Source organism: Colletotrichum aenigma (assembly GCF_013390185.1).
Source record: "Colletotrichum aenigma strain Cg56 chromosome Unknown KSG_Cg56_contig01, whole genome shotgun sequence".
NCBI classification, from domain to species: Eukaryota; Fungi; Ascomycota; class Sordariomycetes; order Glomerellales; family Glomerellaceae; genus Colletotrichum; species Colletotrichum aenigma.
The window spans coordinates 5,541,522-5,565,962 of record NW_023500907.1 but is presented as its reverse complement, the minus strand read 5'-3'; the positions used below and the strand labels follow the sequence as shown (position 1 = coordinate 5,565,962).

The 24,441-nt window shown below is 54.9% G+C and overlaps 4 protein-coding genes across 4 annotated transcripts; 3 read left to right on the top strand and 1 right to left on the bottom strand.

The window, feature by feature from the left end:
* Positions 1 to 1,439: 1,439 nt before the first annotated feature.
* Positions 1,440 to 1,912, top strand: CGCA056_v001462 (uncharacterized protein; the record flags this gene model as incomplete). Its single annotated transcript, XM_037316722.1, has 2 exons — positions 1,440 to 1,495; positions 1,573 to 1,912. 2 exons carry the CDS (start codon positions 1,440 to 1,442, stop codon positions 1,910 to 1,912), a joined length of 396 nt encoding a protein of 131 aa, XP_037184431.1.
* Positions 1,913 to 3,135: 1,223 nt separating this feature from the next.
* Positions 3,136 to 5,902, top strand: cdc48 (Cell division control protein 48; the record flags this gene model as incomplete). The annotated part of the gene is made up of 6 exons (XM_037316721.1): positions 3,136 to 3,185; positions 3,262 to 3,289; positions 3,362 to 3,417; positions 3,473 to 3,722; positions 3,779 to 5,270; positions 5,322 to 5,902. 6 exons carry the CDS (start codon positions 3,136 to 3,138, stop codon positions 5,900 to 5,902), a joined length of 2,457 nt encoding a protein of 818 aa, XP_037184434.1.
* A 684-nt stretch (positions 5,903 to 6,586) lies between these two features.
* CGCA056_v001460 (uncharacterized protein) lies at positions 6,587 to 7,182 on the bottom strand (the record flags this gene model as incomplete). Its single annotated transcript, XM_037316720.1, has 2 exons — positions 6,587 to 6,989; positions 7,055 to 7,182. 2 exons carry the CDS (start codon positions 7,180 to 7,182, stop codon positions 6,587 to 6,589), a joined length of 531 nt encoding a protein of 176 aa, XP_037184433.1.
* A 14,028-nt stretch (positions 7,183 to 21,210) lies between these two features.
* aclQ-1 (ABC transporter aclQ) lies at positions 21,211 to 24,441 on the top strand (the record flags this gene model as incomplete). Its single annotated transcript, XM_037316719.1, has 3 exons — positions 21,211 to 21,690; positions 21,745 to 23,900; positions 23,967 to 24,441. 3 exons carry the CDS (start codon positions 21,211 to 21,213, stop codon positions 24,439 to 24,441), a joined length of 3,111 nt encoding a protein of 1,036 aa, XP_037185328.1.

Sequence of the window (24,441 nt, the reverse complement as noted above, 5' to 3'; positions counted from 1 at the left end):
GTGTCTGGAATGTCTCCAACAATGAGCACACTTGCTGTGAAGATCGTCTAGGGGTGGGTGGCCTGGGTTCAGTCGGATTTCAATTAGTGATGCTACATAATTCCTCGAGCTGCTCATTGTTCTTTTCATTTTTGCCCATATAATCTAGTATGACCAGTGATGTTTGGTCAAAATATTCTCACCTTCGACTTGTACATCTACATGCCCCACTTTAAAAGCCATATTTTCTGGGAAGGTCGGGAGGTCGAGTCTGTCGGTCTTTTTTTTTTTTTTTTTTTCTGCCCGTCTCGTCTGGTGTAGAATGTGTGTGCCCGGGAGTCGGCAGAGGCTTCAAGATCTCGGCGGAACCGCTGCGGCCTGGAGGCGCAGAGGTGTGGGCAGCAGGCGCGATGACGGGGGACCGCTTGCTAGAACGTCTGGAAGATGGGAAGGAAGTGGCTGAGTAGAAGGGCAGAAGCACATCTCTGGTCAAGATAGCAGCGTTAAGCGCTGGAGGTGGACGAGGATGCGCCGGTGGTGGAAGGGTTCATGGTGTAAGTCGGACGATGCTGGTGGAGGCTGTGGGCTCGCCAGCCTGCTGGGGAGATATGTGCCATATCGTCACTATGGTGCGAGTGCCCCTGCTAGCTTACCAGATTCAGACCCAAGTTTCGAAACGAATTTCTAGCATGGTTTGCTGTGTCAATTGGAGAAGCCCAAGAGTTTAGCCGTGGTGTTTGAGTCTGTTGACTCTGGACTCTCTTGAACCACTTACACAGGAGTGTAGGTCAGTGTCAGGTTTGTGTCGAGGAAACAGGCAATGAGCGAGGAAACAGACAATGAGCGAGGAAACATCATTAGAGAGAAGCAAAAGCAGTACTCGATCCAATGACTGGCTCAGCGGGTAGACAAGCTTCTTTCTCATCATCATAAGGCTGGGCTGCTGAGACGAGATGGTGTGTGGGGGTGTGCCACATTGCAGTGCTACGGCATGCACAGCCAATACATGGCCCCCAAACATGCAGCGGGCTGGTGAACCACACGCGAGCGATCTTGCAGGCAGCGTGCTTCTCTACCCAGCCGTGTCTTAGCTTGTCCGTACCGGCGGTTTGGACACCGGAAGAGAGGCATTGGCGGGAGGCCAACGGGCAGGGCTCCGGACCGCTGCAAAGAATCAATTCCCATGTCGTATTATGAGAGTTGTATAAGATATCGTGGCCGTCGCATGTCTAAGGCTGGATGCAGCACCGGCGTGGCATTCCTTCTTGAAGGCTCAAGCGCGAGAATAGCTCCTGCCAGTCTCTCCTGAGCACTTCCAAGCACGCATCACCTGCAGCCACTATTAGTAGTCGCATTCTTCTAGAACAACGAACAGACGAACGACCGTAACCAACGCGGTTGTCGAAAAGCATCTCGGACCGGCCCGCCAAGTCACGAGACTGGCGGCAAACCAACTTCAGATGAGCTTCAGGTCCGACGTGGTCGAGGTGGGCTCCGATGCTGCGCAGTCTCACGGGTAAGTACGACTTCTTGTCCAAGAGCTCCCACCACAGGAATATGCCATACACATACGGTGCTGACAATGACGAACAGACAGACGGATACGTCCAGCCACGACCACAGCCTAGCCCACCGCAGCGACAGTTGCCCGACCAATACCTGGCTGCAGGAATCGTTCCTGCACACCGTCAACAACGCGGAGCGAATTGCCGCCGGCGGCCCCCGCTCCGGAGTGGGCATTTTCGGGATCGGACTGCTAGATAGCCACATCAACCGTACGCCGACCATGCACTCGGCGCGCGACGCTCTTCCGGCATTCGACCACGCATCTGCGCCGACAGCCCCGAGGTACCTAGGCTGGCGGCAAAAAGTGGCAACGTGGCCTGCAGCTAGCCCACCGAAGAGGATAAACGGTCGCAAGTTGTCTGCGTAAATTGGGGCGGCGACTGCGGCGATGGGTGTGGTTGCTCAGGAATTTCGGGGAGTGAGCAACCGGCGATGACTCGCCTCCAGGGGGGACCCGTTCGTTCTGGGGCTGGAACAGGTATGGCGGGTGTAATGGTCCGTTTTGTTTGCATCAGGCAATAAGCCGGTTGTCGCTCGTTTGCCGCCGCATGCATCAACCAACAGTCGCCTCCGTTGAGTTGCTGGTTAACGTGTATGGCTTGAAATTTTTTCCTTCGTCTGAGCTGGGATAAGACTGCGGCGTCTTGTCGGATCCGCCGCTCCTTTGGTCGATTTGTCGCGGAATAAACAAAGAAGTCGTTCGCTAGGTACTTCCGTCCGCCCTCTGCTCTCTTTCTTCGCCGCCGCGCTAAAACATGGTTGCCGTAGTATCAATGTAAGGAACCACAAGTCTGAAGTTTCGGAGCAGAGGCGACTTTGGCAAGAAGACCAGAAGGGGACTATGTCGAGGGGACCCTTCGAAATGTGATCTCGGTGAGGCAGAGGTGTGCAAATTGCCATATCGATAAAGCTCACTAATGCAAAAAGACGATAAGCGCAAGGTACGGGAAAGCAGTGAGTCGATGTGGGGCATCCATGCCGGATGGGTAGGCATGATTGGCATGTACCTACCTGCCTAGGCTGCAGGCTGGCGTCGTGGCCGTGGTGTCTGCTGTGCTTGGACACCTGGAGTGCGTGAGTGCCTGTCTGCCTACGGGTCCCTCAAGGTCAGCAACCAAGCAAGAGTGGAAGCTTCCAACACTTTCCACTGCCCTGACGACACCTGAATCATAGAGCTTGGGCCAGATACAGAGCCTGGATACCTCCATTATCTAAGCCGCCGAAGCCACCGGAGACCACTTAATCCGCCCCACTCTATGATTTTATTGGTCGCCAGGGACCACTTCCCAGCGATTGCCGCCTCCCGTCACCATTGCTGCTGGCCTTTACGTGCACCTGGTTCTCCGAAACCAAAGCTTCCATCTACCTTCCACCTTTATCTCCGTGATCCACGACTACCCTTTCTCCATTACCACACACGCAAGGGGATATAAACCATTCCCATCAGTCCCTTCCTTCCTGTGTTGAACCCATTTGCGGACAACACACGTATTGACAGCTTCTCCCCCACACCGCTGACGATCCCACCTTCCCACCTTCACCTCAACAGCCGCATACGATCCGAATCCGTCAAACACACCAAACGTCACGATGGCTCCTCCGTCGGAACAGCCCGCCGAGCACAAGAAGGTCAACCTTATGTGAGTAAAATTCGGCTTTCTCTGCCTCGGTGGCATACTCGAACTTGGAAGGAGCGATGCTGACTATGATCACCAGGGATGCCTCCGGTGCCGAGGTCAAGGATGTTTGTCTCCCCGCCTCCCAGCTACCTACGATCCATTCCGCAAGCTGCGGCGATACTGACTACCAAAAACAGCAAGATGATACCGCGACCGCCATTCTGAAGAAGAAGAAGAAGCCCAACCAGTTGATGTACGTGAGCTCTTGGTGGCGTGGGGTAACGTTCAGAGCACTGACTGTGGAGCAGGGTTACCGATGCTGTGAACGATGACAACTCCATCATCGCTCTGTCCGAGAACACCATGGAGGCTCTCCAGCTCTTCCGTGGTGACACCGTGCTTGTGCGCGGCAAGAAGAGGAAGGACACCGTTCTCATCGTCCTCGCCGACGATGAGCTCGATGACGGCAGTGCCCGCATCAACCGTGTCGTTCGCCACAACCTGCGCGTGAAGCATGGTGACATGATTACGATCCACCCTTGCCCCGACATCAAATACGTGCGTCCTACTTTTATACACCCTCGCATTGGAGCGGGATACTGACTCTTTCACAGGCCAAGCGCATTGCCGTCCTGCCCATCGCTGACACTGTCGAGGGTATTACCGGATCCCTCTTCGACGTTTTCCTCGCCCCCTACTTCCGCGAGGCCTACAGACCAGTCCGCCAGGGCGATCTCTTCATCGTCCGCGGTGGTATGAGGCAAGTAGAGTTCAAGGTCGTCGAGGTCGACCCCCCCGAATACGGCATTGTGGCCCAGGATACGGTTATTCACTGCGAGGGCGAGCCCATCCAGCGCGATGAGGAGGAGAACAACCTGAACGAGGTCGGCTACGACGACATTGGTGGTTGCAGAAAGCAGATGGCCCAGATCCGTGAGATGGTCGAGCTTCCCCTGCGCCATCCTCAGCTCTTCAAGTCTATCGGTATTAAGCCCCCTCGCGGTGTGCTTCTCTACGGACCCCCTGGTACCGGTAAGACTCTGATGGCGAGAGCTGTTGCCAACGAGACCGGCGCTTTCTTCTTCCTGATCAACGGTCCCGAGATCATGTCCAAGATGGCCGGTGAGTCCGAGTCCAACCTTCGCAAGGCGTTTGAGGAGGCCGAGAAGAACTCTCCCGCCATTATCTTCATCGACGAAATCGACTCCATCGCGCCCAAGCGTGAGAAGACCAACGGTGAGGTCGAGCGTCGTGTCGTTTCTCAGTTGCTCACCCTCATGGACGGCATGAAGGCTCGCTCCAACGTTGTCGTTATGGCTGCCACCAACCGTCCCAACTCTATCGATCCCGCTCTGCGTCGTTTCGGCCGTTTCGACCGTGAGGTCGATATCGGCATCCCCGACCCTACTGGCCGTCTTGAGATTCTTCAGATTCACACCAAGAACATGAAGCTCGGCGACGATGTCGACCTGGAGCAGATTGCCGCCGAAACCCACGGTTACGTCGGTTCTGATGTTGCTGCCCTCTGCTCTGAGGCTGCCATGCAGCAGATTCGTGAGAAGATGGACCTCATCGATCTCGACGAGGACACCATCGACGCCGAGGTCCTTGACTCTCTCGGTGTTACCATGGAGAACTTCCGCTTCGCCCTCGGCGTCTCCAACCCCTCTGCCCTGCGCGAGGTCGCTGTTGTCGAGGTTCCCAACGTTCGCTGGGAGGACATTGGTGGTCTCGAGACCGTCAAGGCCGAGTTGCAGGAGAGCGTCCAGTACCCTGTCGACCACCCCGAGAAGTTCCTCAAGTTCGGTCTCTCACCGTCTCGTGGTGTCCTGTTCTACGGACCCCCCGGTACTGGTAAGACGATGTTGGCCAAGGCTGTCGCCAACGAGTGCGCTGCCAACTTCATCTCCGTCAAGGGACCCGAGCTTCTCAGCATGTGGTTCGGTGAGTCTGAGAGCAACATCCGCGACATCTTCGACAAGGCCCGTGCCGCTGCGCCCTGCATCGTCTTCCTCGATGAGTTGGATTCCATTGCCAAGGCTCGTGGTGGATCCGTTGGTGACGCTGGCGGTGCTTCTGACCGTGTCGTCAACCAGCTTCTGACTGGTAAGTGCTGAAAACAGATCTTCAGTCTGAATGATGCTAACTTCGCCACAGAGATGGACGGTATGACCTCAAAGAAGAACGTCTTCGTCATTGGTGCTACCAACAGACCTGAGCAGCTTGACCCTGCTCTGTGCCGTCCCGGTCGTTTGGACTCCCTCATCTATGTCCCTCTGCCTGACCAGCCCGCCCGTGCTGGTATCCTGAAGGCCCAGCTTCGCAAGACCCCTGTCGCCGGCGATGTCGACCTCGACTTCATCGCCTCCAAGACCCATGGCTTCTCCGGTGCCGATTTGGGCTTCATTACCCAGCGTGCTGTCAAGCTTGCCATCAAGGAGGCTATCACCGCCGACATCCAGAAGACCAAGGCGCGCGAGGCTGCTGGCGAGGAGGCCATGGATGAGGACGAGGAGGACCCTGTCCCCGAGCTTACCAAGCGTCACTTCGAGGAGGCTATGCAGATGGCTCGTCGCTCTGTCAGCGACGTTGAGATCCGCCGGTACGAGGCTTTCGCCCAGCAGATGAAGAACGCTGGCCCTGGCGCGTACTTCAAGTTCCCCGAGGGTGATGCGGCTGCCAACCAGGCTGCCAACAACTTCGGTGATGCTGGTAACGATGATGACCTTTACGACTAAAGGGTGGGCTAGGATAGATTGCCACTTAATGCTGGCCGGCCTTGTATTTTAGTTTTTTATGCGCTCTCCGATACATCTACATCATCGAATCACCAGATGATGAACCGGGTCACAGAAATCCAACGAAGGTGGAGATCTGGAGGCGGATGGAGTTGGTAGACAGGTAGTCTCATGCAAAGTTGATAACTTACAAGTGGACCACAGACTCTTGCGTTGCCGATGTGTATAGTGAAGGGTGACACAGCCCAGTTGGAACAAGCCATGCAAATTGGGAAACCACACGGTCGGAACAAGCTTAGACGACGAATTCGCAAGGTATAGTCTGAATAAAAGCTATTTCAGCCTACGGTTGATCATTGCTTGGCTGGCTGTCTAAAAACTTGATATCGTATGCGCTCCTACCTTCTTGTAAGGTAGAAGCCGAACCCCAATGAACTGTCCGAATCCAATTTTATACACGTATGCGATGCCGCCCCCCAGCATCGACTTGAAGTTGATATGAAAGGCTTTTCGTTAAACCACCGAGTTATTCGCTCAAACTCGGCCTGGTCTCGTCTCCTGTAGCACGGCCGCCCATAACACCATGGTAGGTCGTTCATTTCATTATTTCTCGGAAGCGTCACTCCCGCTACTCTTCTCACGCGCCGCCCGTATCGCTGTTTGCTCTTCATCGCTTCGCATCCTCTAGCTCCCGCCCGCGTTATCGATTTCACATACTGCCTCTAAACTATCGCGTGTCACCTTGATAGCTTCCTCGACGACAGCGGCCGGGATGGCGAGGCTGGGCGGGTTGTTGGGGTCCGCGGCGGACGCTGCCGTGCCTGCGGCGGGTGTTGGGGTGGAAGACGCGCCGTTAGTCTTCTTGTCCTTGTCCGTTGTGCCGTTAGTCTTGGATGTTGGCGGAGACGCGGTCGACGGTGCGGGTGGGTTGAGGGTGTCCTGTCGGACGTCGTCGAGGACGCGGCGGAGGAGGGCTGGGAATGTCGTGACCTCGCCGTTGCGCAGGAGGTTGAGAGCATGGTTTTGGATGAGGGTTGGCCAGTTTGCTTGGTTCGCGTTGAGGCTATGTAGGAGGTGCTCTTGAATCCTGAGGGGAGAGACACGAGCGTTAGTGCTGTACTAAGAGAACACGTCGGACAGGCAGAGGCTTACTTCGTGACATGACCCTCCTTGAGTAGTAATGTGTTGATTTGCGATCGAAGCTCGGGGTCGAGAGTTGCTGCTGAGTGGTTTGCGGCCGAGGGGGGCACCTTGACCGGGGTTGAGGATGCGCCCGACATGGTGATGGTCTGAGAATGTGTAAAGTGGTCTCGAGGGACACGCCTGAAGGGCTTCACTGATGTCGTCAAAGCAGTTGATGTTTCGCGAGACCTTCGACCTCAAAGTATCCTATCGCAAAAAACACACGATTCGTTGGGGAGGCGCCGGCAGTCCACAAGACAACGGCAGGAGATGAAGTTAGAATGCTTTTTGCGACTCTGAAGGTGCCGTTGTTAGTAGGTGGTAGAGCAGTCTTTGCTTTAGGAAGAGCTCGCCTTGAGTGGAATATGTACCTTGGAAGTTACTTTGTCGTCTCCTCAACAGAGTGTCTGCACGAATTGTGTCTCCTTCAGCAGGCTGGATGGTGATTCTAGTGGCAAGGCTGACTTTTTGGGACATGGAAGCTTAGCAGCTCTCGCAAGTTCGCGCAAGGCTGAGTTATGCAGGGGTGTCTTGTTTAGGCAGGCGGTGGGCACGTGGGGTTGGAACTTGCGACGACCATCACCACGCCATCGGCAGGCACCTCGACCCCACTCTTGGCTTATTCGCACGAACAAAAAAGGTGGTTTCAGTGTTCCCCAAAGTCGGCCGTGGCCGGTCTTCCCTCCGCTGGACCCAAAGTAATGCAACCACCCACCGAGCCTCAAGTGCACCTCATTGGTGTCAAGATCTGTCAACTCCATCTCGTCCGAACTATCGAGGTTTGCTACAACTTCTTCTGGCAGTTGGGGCTGGACCATCGGGCTGGACTGCGTCGTCCGCAAACATACTTCAACTTCGGCTTCAACTTCGCCTTAGCAGCGATCGTCGCGGTCGAGACTCTTCTTTCCATCTGAACCCTCACAACTCGCGGCGATTCACGGAACACGCGATGCAGATGGCAAATATTCGCCTCATTCCCGCTCGCGACTTCTATCAGCTTCTGCCATCTTTGCGTCAGCTCAAGCCTACTGCGATCACCAAGCGAGCCCTGGGCCTGTCATCGGAGCTGTCTCTCATCGACAGGTGACAGCTCACATGTCGCTCCCACCGAAGTGGAACAGGAGGGTGGAGAGAGGAGCCTGGTCTCTGTGTCCTATCCGTCATCGATTTGGAAAAAGCTCTTCATCGATCCGACCGCCTGTTGCTACTTTTTTTTTTTTTTCCTTTCCCCAAGGAGGATCTAACCCCCAGCAGCGTCCACCGCAATTTCATCGAAAGTACTGTTCACACGCTTCCCATGCAGCTCCCAGACTTTACCATGCACGGGTGAAGCATGGGTTCCAGACCAACACCCGTCGTTCGCTGCGCATGTCACTGCAGCGTGGCCCCGCTCCTCGCCGCGGTTCCGACAGGCGGCGATGCTACTCTCGAAAACACGACGTCCCCATCAAAAAGAGTCCAACACGCCGCGCCGACATCCTCCGGCCCGTTCCCGGAGGGGCATGACCGCACCGCGCATGGAACTAATCAAAATACACTCACGGGGCAGCACTCATCAACGACTCATGAGAAACGGGCCCTCCCGCAGCGTCAATCCCTTCCGAAAAGGAAGATTCCGGTCTGAACATGTGGCTCGCCGAAGGAGAGGAACATCTTGTTCGCTTCATCTCGAGCTGCCGCTGTTAGTCCCGGGCCTCTCGCATGCAACAACGGTTCAAACGCTCATCGGGGATTGGACGGCAGCGAGGACGGCAGGAATCTTGACCAACCAACCCAGCCTCCCGTAACCGAGCCCGGTGTTGTATCACCCTACCAAGCGGGCAGATCAACCGGTCACGTTGCCCATCCTCGAGCAGCATGGCCATGGCATGCTCGTGCCCCACCCACCGACATGCCGGGGACCGGGGGTCTGGAATCCCGCCTGCTGGGAACGTGTCGGGAACGTTCACGTATTCCCCTCATCCGGGATTTGAGAGGTGAGGAAAACTCGGGGGTAGTGCAAGAACGCGGACCAAGGCGCGAGTGCGTTGCTTGGGCTGCGTCCGTTTCGCTGTGTCGGAAACATTCATGTGGAAGTCCACTTGTCGGTCAGGTCGCCGACAGCCCTGCCCAGCTCACCGATGCGATTGTGCATGCCCGACGGAAGAAGGAAAGAAAATCAAGAATTAAGCTTCCTTCTATTGCATTGCTTCGGGCGGCACGCGCAGGCTGGGCGCCAAAAAAAAAAGCAAGCAAAACATCATGTCTCTCAGCCATCTGTCTATCCCAGATGCATCGAGGCGGACGAAGATTCTCAAGTGGCGTACATGTGGTGTATTCCCATTCGGCCGGATCTCAGCTTCACCTCCTTTCAGGTACCAAAAATCCATGCCAGACGGACGGGATCACAAGACACCGAGCCAATGCTTCTCTGGATCGGTTCCGAGGCCCATGTCCTCCTTTGCAGTGTCGGTCACATCCAGCACACACTACTTCCAATGAACGTCCCATCATTGCCTCAAGGGCGGGAGAAGAAGGCCTCAATACCAGGAGTCCAACCAAATTACGCGCTCGCTGACCGTGTAAGTTCACGGTCTGCGATAAGAGGGCGGGGGATCCATTTTCACACACCCCAGCCCGAAAATTTTAAAACCTGTAATACACCGACCCCTTCACCGCTACTATCCCCGGCAGCCATGTATACATGCTGCATGTATGCAGGTTGATGAAATGCCACCCGACGAACGCAACCCCCGGCAGCCTCCCGGTACACCGTACCGCGGGACCACTTCTTGGGCAGCTCTAGCTCGATGCGGGCGGAAGATACATCGGGGGTTCCACGCGGTGGCTTTTTGTTCTAACCGTCGTTTCTTTTTTCCTCCTGTCGCGTCTCTTGGGTATGTATGTACGTACAACATCTGGCATGCTTTGCTTGCACGGCTTTCTTGCACCATGACTTCCATCCCGTCCCGTCCCATCCATCTCAACCTACTAAACGGGCGTGCTTACCGCGAGGCGCGGGAAGGGATAGGAAGGATAAGCACTGCGTCCAAGCCATCTCCTGCAGGGTCTCGTGGGATTTCGTGACTGGACTGTCGTGCTCCCCGAGAGTGTGTGCCTCCAAGAATCCCTGCTTGTTCAACGTCTATCTTGGCCGCATCAGTTTTGCTCGAGTGCGAGGCTTGTGGTACCCTGGGAGGGAAGAAAGAGCGGGAGAGGGACCGAGATTTGAGATTCATCTACCGACAGAAAAGCCCATGAATCAGGCAAAACTAGAGCAATCGCAAGCGTGGTCCGCTCTGCGCGTGTGTAAGTAAACTTTTGCCAGTACATGATGCGTGTGCGTGTGCGACGATGTTCGAAGATCATCTCCTTCCCCCTCCCGCCCTGCGAAAGGGCGATCCTGTGACCGGGGGTGAGGAGGAGAGGAAGGTCAGCTTGTAAGCACCGTAATATTGCATCGTCAGAACTGAGTTTCCCGTCGGAGTGCTCCCCGCGGGTAGTAGCTCAGCACGCCAAAAACAGACTCGGTTCGAAAATCTCACGATGTAACAGGCGCTTCCGTTGCAACCGTACCTTTCTCGAATCCTTCCAACCGGGCCTCTGCCGTCATTTGTTCCGGGTACCGCTTCCTTATATGTCATTTGTCAATTCCCCCTTGATCCCCATTTCTCCGCCGTCACATATCTCAATTCTTGACAAGAAGCCTATTCTTGGCAATCCGGTCGGAATGGCTGGTTCGGGGGTGGTTGGTCTCTATCAAAGTTTGAGACGGCATGATATACCGACACTTGGCACTCCTACCCCCCGGACCAAGACAATCGACCAACCGTTCCAACACGGCAAAGAAGAAGAAGAAACAATAGCGATGTGATCAAAGATATGGCACCTCTCCGCTTCTCCGCATGTCAGTCACCGGAAGCAAAGTCTAGAAGCAGTAAGATGATGCTAGCATCTCCGATGGAGTTCAACAGTTGGAGTAACTGCTCCATCTCGAGTTGGTCGTTGGGTACTCGGTATCTGTCGTCTGACCTCCAGGTGTATACTACGGCCACCACCACTACCAGAAAGGCAAAGAAGCACAGCATTTCCAGCCCAGTTACCACTTCGGGGCGAGCCTCGTCTACTGACACGTTACTTGGCATCAGCCGCCCGAGTCGCACGGCATAATCGGCCGCGGCCGCCTCTAAGCGGTGGAGGGGTGCGTATGAGTTGCTGCTGGACTTCTTTGCTGTAACCTCGATGAGATTTGTGACAGGGGTGTTTGTCGACGAAAGCTGAGGGTTGTGATAGAATCCCCGAGTAACGACGACCTCGTGCCTTTCTTTCCGTCTTCCTAAACATTGTAGCGATGAAAGAAAGAAGGAAGAAGCGGTTTGGCTCAGTGACATTGTAGTACCATTCTGCGGCGCATGCTACGAGCGCGGTATACTGTTGCCAAGCGGTGATCGTTTGCTGCAACTCTTCGGATTTACATGGACGGCTCCGTATTATCAAAATCCTCTCCATGCCGCGCCTGGCTGACACGACCGCCGGCAAAGCTCGGCGATATGACATGAAATCTAAGACATCTAGGCGTACGGTTTCATGCGCCAACCCTGATGTTCTGCATTAGGGACGCAGAACAAGATAGCTATTTTCCAAAAATGAAAAATAAGCACCCTCCAGATTCATTGTGAGACAATGTTCGATTTCGTGTGCTCAGCTGATGGCGGATGTGGGTTGTCACTGACACACATACACATACATCTACGACACACCCAGAGTTCGCGTTGAGCCCCGGCGCTCCGGACCGTGCCCCAGAATCCTTTTGCCATGTAACACTCACTTTGTATCATAATCTGTCCTCGTCTACGGGTGATGTCGTACAATCGAGTAGGCCAGTTCTCACCAGTGGCGCACACAAGAGAGTCATCAAGCCACCGCCCAACATTCAAAGTTGTAATATGGTCAAGCATTTCACAGCACGTATGACTCGGGCGCCGCGCCCATCACCAGACATGTAACGACACGCCGTGACTTGGCTTGCAAGCCACCTCCGCCTTTCTCCCGCTGGGAAACGCCACAGGCTCGGTTCGTCTCATGCCGTGTACCCGTTATTTTTTGATGTTGGACACACCCGACTCGACCGAACCCCCTGTCCATTAACATGAGGGACGATGAGGTGGAAAGGCCAAAAAAAAACCATCTGGAGGGACCGAATGTTCCCGCTACAAAGTCGGGGACGGCTGCAGTGCGACGCATAAGGGTTCCCGTCCTTCCGATTCGTAGTACCCGAGGGAATGGAAACATTAACACAAAAAAAAAAAAAAAAAAAAAAAAAAAAAAAAAAAAGGCTCCATTGACCTCGTATCGACAGGAGAAACGAACAGGCAGGGCCACGCGTTTCGATACGCCAAAGAAACTGTAAATCAGCAAACGGAAGCTCGGCCGCTGAAACAGGAAGTGATTATGCCTCCAGCCTCGCCCGCTCATGTTTTTCTGCTTCTGCGAAAGAAACCTTACTCGCCTTACAGACGGGCGAGCTTTCGATGACAAAACCACCAACCAACCACAAGGGGTCGCGCCGTGCCAATCCAGGGACCCTCCAATACCATCACCACAACTTTGGGCGGCACCATCAGCAGAGCTGCGCCCATTGAGTTCGGATCTTTTTGCCAAAAGGTCTGGACCGTCGAGCTTATGACGGCGTCGCGTCGATCTCACCTCAGATGGCTGGCGGCTGCATCAGCCGGTTTCCCCGTGACGCAGGTCGCCCGATACGATTTCATGTGAACGCCAAGATGGGATGGTTGGTGAAATCTTAGCGATTATTAATTATATCCTTGTCATTCGCTTGCTCGGGGGACGTGACAGGATATCTGTCATCCTGAAACTGGGAACGGGGCGCGGAAACTCGAGTCTACAAGTCATTGAAAAATCGTATGACATGGAATGTCTGGGTTTGGACGAACGGCCGTTGGGACAGAGCAGAGCGCCGTCGTCGCTTTTGAGGCTCAAGAAGGAGGCAGGTCACGATGTGGGGGATCAACGGCACTTCTGGGTGTGCTGGAAAAGTCCCACTTCAGGTTGCCATCCCCCACGAGCCATGCTTCCCCAGACCAACCCCTCAAACAGGGCGGCTTTGCATACATGGTGCATATGTTGTTCGTTGAAATGACGTCTCAGCCTTGTGACACCACGCCTTTATTGGGTGGCCATGCTTCAATTCAACGTCATGAGCTTGCAGTGTGACACACGCATTCTGTTGCTGTACGACACCAAGAGAAAGATCTAGGCCTCGCCGGCGGGTGGCAAGCCGGCTGTACTAGCAACGTGGAGGAAGACAGTGGGCCGGAGAAGCATCACGGCCAAGCAGAACATTGATGATGGGCTGGGGCTTGCCGTCATTGGCGGAAGAGAGAAGAGACCCTTGGCGTCGGAGTAGACAATAGATGGTCTAGACACCTGCACACAATGCCGGTGGTGATTCGGACGGGGTTTCCGTTACGCGATAAAGCGGTGGTCAAAGCAGGCCGCACGGCGAGAGGGCTGGCTGCATCCGTACCCAACGCGGCCCTCCTTGGCCCGTTGAATGCGCGCAGGCGGACGTCGGAATGCTGACCTCCGCCGCTTCGCAGCGCAAATTGGCCGAACGGGAGCAATGCAGCTGATCGGATTCGAACAGACGTGACGGCTTGCAAGCCGTGCGCAAGGCCACTCGGCCCGCGTAGGACACGATGTGAGAGATCAATGGACGATGATGACAAGCGACGGAAGAATGGGAAATATGCGATGCCAGGAGTAAGCGAGAAATGTCAGGGTGGCTTCGTACCGAATCGTGTGTTGCATCTGATGAAAAGGCCAAAGCCCAATTCGTGCCATCGTTCGTCCACGGAGCACCCGCACGCATGAAGCGGGAAAGGGAAGATGAAAACAGATGTAGACAGTTGAAATCGTACAGACTAATACTGGTTGTCGACGGCGTCCGACCGCAGCTCGGCAAACTGCACCGTCCTCACCGACATGCGCGGGACGCATTTTTGGCGCTTCGGGGGACCCCATTGGGGATCTCGATGAGGAAAGCGGACGCAGTTGTGGTGATGAACGAAGTGAGAGCGTGGCTCACGAAGGTATTGAGCGAGCAATGGCGCAGCAGGTGTTGCTAGACATTATGTTGCGCGTCCTAGACAGATCAGACTGCTGCGGACGTCGGATGGTGGAGGTGAAACGGCTATTAAAAGCGTCGGCCGTCGACCAACCGGGCTGGTCTGCGACAATTGCCCATCCACAGCGACGGGCGTGACTCGATGCTGGTGTTGCAGATCCGTCACCAACCTCTCACTCGATGTTAACCTAAGACGGTCTAGGCGACCAAACTCACCGATACCTCGACATGTTATCAACGCCTTCTCTCTGAGTGCTGGCCACCTAGTACACCTTGTTGGGAGTTGGTCGTCCTGTGTGTATTGAGCTGGGATCAGGAACGTGTGCCAATACTGTTCCCGTTGCTTGGCTGTTTGCCCCGTATCGTACCTCACGGGTATTTGTCGCGTTTCTCGGTAGGCGACTTGTGATAACTCGCATTTTTGCCGCAGTGATTTTCACGTTCAAGGGCCAAAAGAGAGGACCAAGATCGCCAATACTCAACGGCCCTGCCATCGAAAGCCGCTAGCGCGGCAGGAAAGGCGATGGAGGGGCCAGGTGCTGCAATCAGCGTACCTATGTGGCACGAGCATCGAGCCACGAGCAGCGCCATCCGCGAACATTTGTTGATCGTCGAACCCAAACCCGCAGACCGCGCCTAGGACGTCTTGACTCTTGAGTCTTGACGTGCAAGGCAGCTGGATCCCTCGGACCAAAGAGACCAAAGAGACTCTTGGAAAGTCGACAGCCCTTGACGACTTCTCCGCAACAGCTGGGCCACCTTGTGTCTCTCGCCTCTAATAGGACAGCTCGAATTGGCTCTCAACTTGTCGTTGGTGGGCGGCGAGCAGTACATTCCTGTCACATCCCACACCACATCCACCCGCGGGCTTCCTCCCAGCCAGTCGTTGCTGCAGAGCATCGGCCAATCCCTCAAAGGTAGGTGTGCCGCACGTCTATCTATTACCGCAAAGTATTCCCAAACTTCAGCCAAAGAGCAGGCGTCCAGAACGATCCAAGCCGAGGACCTGCAGGGGTGTACCGGCCTGTCTGAGAGCTTCTGGTTACTTGAAATCTGTGCTCCTGAACGAGATCCTAGACACAGTGCTGCCGCTTGCTGTCGTGGTGTATGCAGGCCATGCATGCAAGCTGCGGCTGCCGTCACTTTGCCCTCGTTTTCTAGACTCAGCTGGAGCTCGACGTCGAGCGGTGTGGAAGGGGCTGGGTGCGAGCCGTTTGGCTGAAGTGCTGACCACACACCTACAAGCGCTCGCTGATATCAACCACATCGACGCTGTATTTGGTGACAACAGGCATGGTACACACGTCAAGCGGTCTTGGAACCCGAATGGCAACGCTCCCGGCGATTATTCGATCTTATTTGCATGTCCTTCGAGTTTCGCTGACGTCGGGTACGGACCTGAAGCCGCGAGCCGCGAGCCGGCCGGCATGGCAAAAGAAATTATAAAAAAAAATGCAAGAGGTTGCACACGTAGCAGCGCAGAAAAAGCCGGCGGTGGATCGGAGGCTGCATGCCGCCTGGTTCACGAAGCTGATATCGCTGGCCGTAGTGGCTGACAAGCGGGCGGTTTCGGTCGATTTGTTAGAGCGTATCCCGGCTGAACGAAGGGCGCTTTTGGCCGTTACTGTTGTATTCAACACCACCGTTTGGGCGGCTGGAATACAATCGTAGAGCGGACGTCTTTGAAACGGTTGACTGGTTCCTTGTTGCTAGCATTTGGATTGGACAGTCCAAGAGCCTATTCAAGGACGTCCTCGGTGGGTCAACCACGCCGACAGCAACAAGAGGCTCCAAGTAACAGCAAGCATTCCTGTACAAAGAAACGCGGAGGTCGGCCAGACAGCCAGTCAGCCAAGCGAACGACTCGGCATCCAAAAGAGAGGCTAGCTAGAAAGTTAGTCGAGGCGAGGCGGCAGTCCGTCTGCTGGTTGGCTCCAAGCCCTTCTTTGACGGAGGCAGCTCGACCATCACGGACGGGTCCAAGTGGTCCGTACAGAAAGTCTTTGCTGGGCTATGTTAGTATCTGCTGGTAAGGACGGGGTAAGAAGACGCCCGCGTTCGTTTCGTTGAGCAGAGTCTTGCTCCGTTGGAAGGCACGTCGGGTCGGCAAGAAGAGGTCGGGGGATCGAATCATACCGAGAAAGAAAGTAAGGCCGGCAAGAAGAGAAGAGTAGGGATTGCTTTTACCACGTTTCCAGCACTCCCTTCCCACTTCTGCCAAGGTACCACCTCCGGCCAAGGGGACGACGATGGGAGCTTCATATTGTTGAAAATGGGGATGAGACCGGGAGGTAAGCAGCACCAGCACCGGCACCTGCTCCTGCTGCTGCTGCACGGTAAAGACCACACATCTCACGCAGCAGGAAGGCGTTGCAGCAATCAGCACTACCTCCCTCCTGCCTCACGAACGAACGCATCGGAAGCACTCCGGAAACAACGGGCAGGAACCCAACCTGACCTGACGCAGGAGACAGAAAACAGAAAGCAGCAATCCATTCCGCACCTTGTCTCCCTGCCCGGCCAGGCCACGGACACCTTGGCTCCAAACCTTGACCCTACCTCTTACTGATTCGACCTGATCGTACGGTCGTACCTGCTCCTGCTCCTGTTCCTGCTCCGACATGTCAAGGAATTGTATTAAGGCAAGTCCCGTTAAGTTGCCGTTGTATTATGTAGGGGGAAAAAAAGGGTACTTGCATTCTTACAAAGGCTTGGGGTCCTAGACCTTGCTTTTTGTTTTGCGTCTGCATCCTCATCCGCATCCGCAACGACACTTGCCTCTATTCAGACTTGCAAGCAACAAGGGTCGACGGGATATTGCGTTTTTGCACCTCGATTTTTGCTTTACTCCTCCCGGTTTTATTGCACTGGTACGTCGTCCCCTCTTTAAGCTTCACACCTGTTTCTCAATATGCCTCATCTGCGTTATTACCGACTCCGTTAAATCGTTGCTCTTTATTTTTTTCCAAATTCAAATTTCCGTTGGGGGCTGCCATTCCCGTCCTTCCCTCCCCGGCCCCATATGCCCGTCAACGGTGAACCATGCCAGCTCTGCTCTCACTACCTACGGATACGTCCACGTTCTTGGGATGACCTCGGAAGTTCGTGCTAGCTCACACTCGTTCCCCCGTCAGCTGCGAGACACCAAAGGCCAAAACCAACACCAACACTCGAGGTGGTGGTGGTGGCCGGGTGTTCGTTCCGTTTTTTTTTTTTTCCCTCGTTTTTTTTAGGGACTACGCCTAAAAGACTGTGAGACTAAAGATTGGTGTGGGTGTGTGTGCGTTCGTTCGTGTGTTTGTGAGGGGGTGATCTCGGGACTCACACAGATCCCTCGTCCCAACACGCTGTCCCGCCCCGCTCCGCTTGGCCTGTGACAGAATGGTAGCGGCATGGCGCTATTCTGGTCATCTTAGCACCACGGCTGTCAGTGACATGGCCGTCTGCGCCGCTACGGATACCTAGTCCACGGTTTCGCAGCACCTGATGGAGACTGCTTGTGGCTGTCACTTGCACGCCAAAATAGACGGTAGCTGCAACAACGGCACCCGGGCATTGTCGTTGAAGTTTTTAGATACCACACACGGGCAGACACCAGACACCACCAGACACAGGCATGTCCATCAAACAAGGACCCCATCGATCGTCATCTCCATCTCATGTTACTCCCGAGGCCTAGAACTTTTCACCTGAACTGTCACTGTGTGTGGATTCTTGACGACTTCACAAGCATCGTCGTTGTCGTTTTCCCTCCCCTCTTTTCTCGCGGCTCAGTTATTGGCATCGTCACCGGGCCCCTGGGCTGTGTTGTTGTTTTTTTTAGCCTGTCAGGCCAGCTCGAGGTGGTAGTGTCTCCTGCCCACCTATTTTTTATGGTCTATGCAACTCTGGCTGCTCTGAACAGGCCACGGCTCATACGGCTCATGTCCGCTGTCCACCCTCCACAATTAACCTTCTCTCCTCTCCTTGCGTGTCTCCGTGTACGTGTTTCCGTTTGGCTGGCACTTGGGGGCCCAATTCGTCGTCTCCATCCTCATCAGTCTCCAATCGTCTCCATCTCCATGCCCATCTCCATATCCTACCTGCCTACGAGCAATATCATGAGCACGAGTGGCTCCGGCACTAACAAGGGCGCACATCATGACCCTGGCTCGAGAGCTGTCCTCCAACAACCGAGTCCAGACCCTCCTGTCTCCGTCTCCGTCCCTGTCCTCGTCTGTCTGGCGTCTGCTCCTGCTCCTGTCCTCTGCCACTGCCACTGCTGCTTTGACGTCCCAGGAGAGGAGCTTCGGCCAATACCTTGCCGAGTGTCCAGGGCGTCCCCAAGGTCAGGTATCCGTACGGAAGTCAGAACCACGGCCCGTAGTTTGAGGTACTGCCGGCCTGGACCCTACATCCCGGATACAGCAGCATTCGAGGACGGCTGGCGTTGCAGCTTACGGACCCAGACCCTTCAACTAAAACGACTGAGATCCCCGGTGTCTGCCACCTCAAAGGGATCTTGGCCAAATTCTACAACACCCGGAGGAAGCAACGATTAGCAACGACTGGAGTGTGCAGGTGTCCAGCGGCCAGGCCACTCCCCACTCACGCAAATCAACCGGGACTCTGTGGGGTTTGAGGTGTTGTGTAACTTGTTGCTTGCCTTGGGCCTGCCCTGCCTGCCTTGGGTTGTGTGAGTGAGTGAGTCGACGGCGGTCCACGTCCACTAAGGTGTTGAGGTTTGAAGGTGGGCTTGAATCCTCGCCAGCCAGGCCGTCGTTCGTTGCTCCTCACCTGAACCATACCTCCCCTCGCGCAACGACGAACTTAGACCGGGGCGAACAACTTGCTGCTGCTTCTCACTAACCGACACCACGTCGGCAAGGCGTAACTCACTACTGCCCGCTACAACTGCGCTACTTGCGCGATCCTCTGTGTGCCCGTCTCGGTGGCTTCTGCCATCACAGGCTTCACCCGTCCTAACGGGCACCTGGTCTTTTTTTTTTTTTTCGATTCCGAAGCAAGCATGTAAGTTGGACTGCTCCTTCTTGTGTGCAAGGTGAGGTGAAGTCAGTAGTAAAAGCATGCACCTACATACCTACCAAACCAAACCAAACCAAACCAAGTCAAACAAAACCAGCCAGCACCTTCCTTCAACCATTGCACCTTTCATCTGGGCACCTCCAGTGCCTTCCTGCCACTTACTCCTGCCTGCGTTACCTCCCTACCTACCTTAGGTACCTACCTGACCCGGTCAGCGCTGCAAAAGGCAATCGCTCCAAGCCGTTCACGCCTTCCTTCTGCCTGCGTTAGCCGCTACCACCCAACCTTCTTCCTCCCCTCCGCTGCCCTACCTCACACCTACCTACCTTAAGGTACACACCCGCCCACGAACCGACCTTGCCTTTGGGTTCCTGCACGCGCTACAGCTCTATATGGCAGTAGGAGTGGGCAGCTCTTACTCTTTTTGTCGATCCGTGCCTCTCCTTCGAAGTGTGGCAGCCCCAGGTGTGCCTCACAGGTGTGCTGTATCCGTACTCTACTCGGTACCTGCTTTTGTACTCGACGTATCCCTCCTCCATCCCACCCACTCGCGCTCCCCTCCAATAATCATCATCGTCACCACCATCCTGCCAAACCGCCTCTGGGCCGTTTGATTCAATTTGATTTTTTTCCTTCCTTCCTCCTGCCCTTTCCCACTTCTACGCCTTTTCACCTCTCCTGCCTTTCCCGACAGCGAGCCGTCCGTCGTTGGGCGTCTTTTCGTCGTCGCATGTGCTGAAGCGCTGACCTTCACTCGTTTCAAACTCCAGCGCAAACAGCGACAGCTACCTACCCACCTCAGCGGAAGAAATATCAGCTACTTTACCCGACCTCAACCTTGAAAATCTCCCATCTCTCCAACCACACATACAACTAACCCGGTACCAACCCCGGCTTTCGGTAGCTGAGCCTGCTTTTCCACCGCTGGCGCGCTCCATCCATCTCCGAACCCGAGGTCCTTCTCCAACCTCACCTTCGCACCTCAGCCAAAACCGCCCCAGTCACAAGCTTTCAGGCTTGTTTCCTTGCGCCGCCCGGGTTCCCTCCCGTTGTCACTCCGATTACCAAAGTCGGTCCTGTCCTGGGAGGCCTACAACGAAGCTTCAAGTTTTCAGCAGGACTTGTCCAGTTCGCCATTGCCTCTCCTGCGCCGCCTGCCCCGTCTCTTGCCTCAGATCGGAGCACAGCCGCTTCTGCTTTGCATTTAAAAGCCCACCAAGAAACAAGGCCCCACTACAGTCCTCGGCCGCCGAGTATCTGACAAGTCTTGACTCGACTGCCAGGGACTTCGGGTGGCTTTTCGCCACTGAGCAAGTCAGCAGACCCCACCACTACTCCAACTGAACAGGGCCCTTCTGTACTGCCCTGTGGTCCTGTGGGTTCGACCTGCACCCCCGGCACCACGAGCCTTTGGGAACGCACGCTTGCACGACACCCCCCTGCTCTCAGCGCCCATCGACCCCTACCTGCACCCCGGTACCATTTAGGACCCAGAACCTTTTAGACTGGCGGGTAATCGCCTGCCAGGCCAGTCGGGTCTCCAGTCACTGGCCTTCTGCTCCAACATCTTGGTCCCGAAACGAGATCTCGTGTCTGGTTCTTGTCTCTGTGGGCTCCCACTTCCCTTACGACGCTCCGGCTGCAACTTGCCACGGGGACCACGCCGGTGCAGTGTCCTGCAGCTCTGGATACCTCACTGGATACCTCAAGAGGCAATGGTGTGAGGTCAACCACTTACATACATCCCCGGATCACGAATTGGTGAGTACTCGACTACCCACGTACCTACGTACGGACACGCACCGCAACTTTGCCTCACCTTTTTCTTTTGCTTTCGTTTTGTCTGGCTACTCCTTCCTTTCCTTTCCTTTTCCTCTTTCCTTCCTTCCTTCCCTCATCCCGCACAGGGGGGAAGCTCTTCCCTTGTATTGTTATTTCTGACATCTGACCTCATCGCCCCCAAATAGTCCACACCATGGATGGTGTCGAGAAGCCGCCGCTGCTGTTTCGGCACAACAGCGACAGCCACGACGAGTTGGCAAATGCCTGCCGCGATGGCTCCTGGCCCGCATGCATACTCCAGAGTATCCTTATTCTATATCCTATGGTCTTGTTGATCATCTTCATCGGATCAGCCGCGACCTACACAGTTCTCACGGCAAAAAAAGACGAGGAGGAGTCCAAGGTGGAGACGGACATCTTGGGTCCTGGCGGTAAGAGGCTGCCTGTGACCAAGAAGAAGAAGCGACGCGACGACGACGAAAACCAACGCGTACGAATCGGTCCCGACATGTCCCCGACTTCAAAAGCCTGGCTCAAATGGATCACTCTTGCCGTATTCTTCTCCTTCATCGCCAATGGCATAGCACACATTAGCCATGTTGTTGAGGAATTGGAAAAGGCCGGACTGCCCAAGCATGGAGTGAAGAGGTGGGAGGAATCGCAGAGCATGGCCGTATGCCAATCCCCGCGCTTTCCATCCTCATGGCACGCAGCTAATTGGACATAGGTCTACCTCATAGGCTCGCCGAACCTGTACCTCTACGTATTCATCACCCTTCTCGAATGGCGCACGAGCCCGACGATATCACACTTCATTACCTGGACACTTGGTTTAATCGGCGAATTCACGATCTGCGTCTGCACATTTCTTTGGATCATGGAGCCTCAGTACCTGAAGACGTCCCATGGTGTCGAAGAGATTCCGGCCTCCAAGTGGGACTTGGTTGACCTCATCATTTATGTCGTTCGCCTGGTTCTCATGATGATCCTTGTTGGCATCTACACCACTGCTTGGATCAAGAAGCCCCGACAGCAGGCCGACGACAAGGTTGAGGAGTTGAGCTCTTCTGCGCGGGCTGACGAGACCACGCCTCTCATGAACGGTTCCAGAACATCGTACAGCAGTCAAACCGGCCGGGATGCTAACGGTCGATCGCTGCGCAGCTCTCGGAACGGAAGCCTTGTTGGCAACAGTAACGGTGCTGCAGAGGCCGCCGCTGTCAAGGACGTTCGAGAGCCCGGCTTTTATCGACCCGACAAGGCCCCCCACAAGACTTGGTGGGAATACGTACGCAGCTACAAGATTTTCATTCAGTACCAGTGGCCTCGAGACAACCCTCGCCTGAAGCTGTACTACTGTCTTTGCTGCGTTAATCTCGCCGCGCAGAGAGCTATCAATGTCTTCGTTCCATTGATTGTGGGTTTGCTCACAACGAAGCTGAGCAAAGGCGAATCACCGTGGGGTGTTTTGGCTCTTTTCGTCGTCCTGCGGCTCATGCAAGGCCAGGGAATGCTTCTGGATGCGTTCCGCGCCATAATGTGGGTGCCGATCTCGCAGAACTCCTACAGGGCCTTGACGACGGCGGCCTTTGAGCACGTACACTCCCTTAGCCTGGATTTCCACCTGGGAAAACGAACTGGCGAGGTTCTGTCTGCTCTCAACAAAGGCGCTTCAATCAACACCTTCCTCGAGCAGGCGACATTCTCCGTCCTCCCCATGACTATCGACTTGATATTCGCAATCTCCGTTTTCGCCTATGTTTTCGACCCGACATACGCCGCAATCGTCAGCTGCTTGACATTCTGGTACCTGTTTCTCACAATAAGAATGGCGCAGACTCGGGCCGATCAGAGGAGAATTATGTCAAACGCCGACAGAGAGGAAGAAGCTGTGAAGAACGACTCAATTATGAGCTACGAGACGGTCAAATACTTCAACGCTGAACAGAAAGAATTCGGTCGCTACAGAGACGCTATTGCCGCCTACCAAGACGCCGAAAAGAAGGTTGCGTGGGGTGTCAACCGGATGAACGTCATCCAGGCCTGCATCTTTATTCTCGGATTCAGTGTCGTATTGGTCTTTGGAGCATACCAGGTTACCAGTGGTACCACAGATGTGGGCAGATTCGTCACTCTCCTGACGTATCTAAACCAGCTGCAGTCGCCACTCAATATCTTTGCGTCTTTCTACCGCACCATCCAACAGTCCCTCATCGCAGGCGAGCGCCTGCTGGAACTGTTCAAGGTCAAGGCTACGGTTGTTGATGCGCCAGGTGCCGTACCTTTGACTGAGTGCAACGGCAACATCCGCTGGAACAATGTGGCATTCAATTACGACTCGAAGAACAAGGCGCTTAAGGATCTCAACTTCGAATGCAAGCCTGGAACCACGACCGCGTTTGTCGGCGAATCTGGAGGTGGTAAATCCACAGTCTTCCGCCTTATGTTCCGTTACTACAACACAACCTCAGGAAGCATCGAGATTGACGGCAGGGATGTCAAGGACCTTACTATTGATTCGGTCAGAAGGTTCATCGGAGTCGTCCCTCAGGATACCACACTCTTCAACGAGACACTCATGTACAACCTCAAGTATGCCAGGGAGGGTGTCACAGATGAAGAGGTCTATGAAGCTTGCCGAGCAGCCAGCATTCATGACCGCATCATGTCATTCCCAGACCAGTACAACACCAAGGTCGGCGAGCGAGGATTGAAGCTCAGTGGTGGTGAACGCCAGCGGGTTGCGATTGCCCGAACTATCATCAAGAACCCCAAGATCATTATGCTGGATGAGGCTACCTCAGCTCTTGATGCCCACACCGAGCAGCTGATCCAGGACAAGCTGGGGCACTTGGGCCAGGGTCGCACATTACTAGTCATTGCGTGAGTTTTTCCCTTTGTGTGATTGCCGGCTTTTCAATAGGCGGATGTGCTAACATGTGACACCAGGCACCGCTTATCCACAATCACGCACGCCGATCAAATCATTGTCCTCAACAACGGTACCATTGCTGAGAAGGGTACTCACGAGGAGCTTGTTAACGCCAATGGTCGGTACGCGTCAATGTGGGAGAAGCAAGTGCAGGCCGAACGCGCTGCAGAGAAGGCTCGCGCTGCCAATAGGAAGGCACAGAAACTCCTCAAGAAGGCCAACTTCGGTCCTAAGAAGCAATCGGATGGGCACTCAGACGGATACACTAGCCTTGACTCGTCGACAATCCTGCCCGGAAGCTCAGGAATCAACTCCAAGGCCAATACGACTGGCGAGGATTCATCAAGCGCTTCTAGCAACAGCTCTGATACGGAATCCATTCATAGTGACCACCACCACCACGACTCGGATCATTCGGATCATTCGGAGCACTCTGATCACTCTGATCACTCCGATCATTCTGATCATTCTGATCGTCTTCGGCATCGCTAG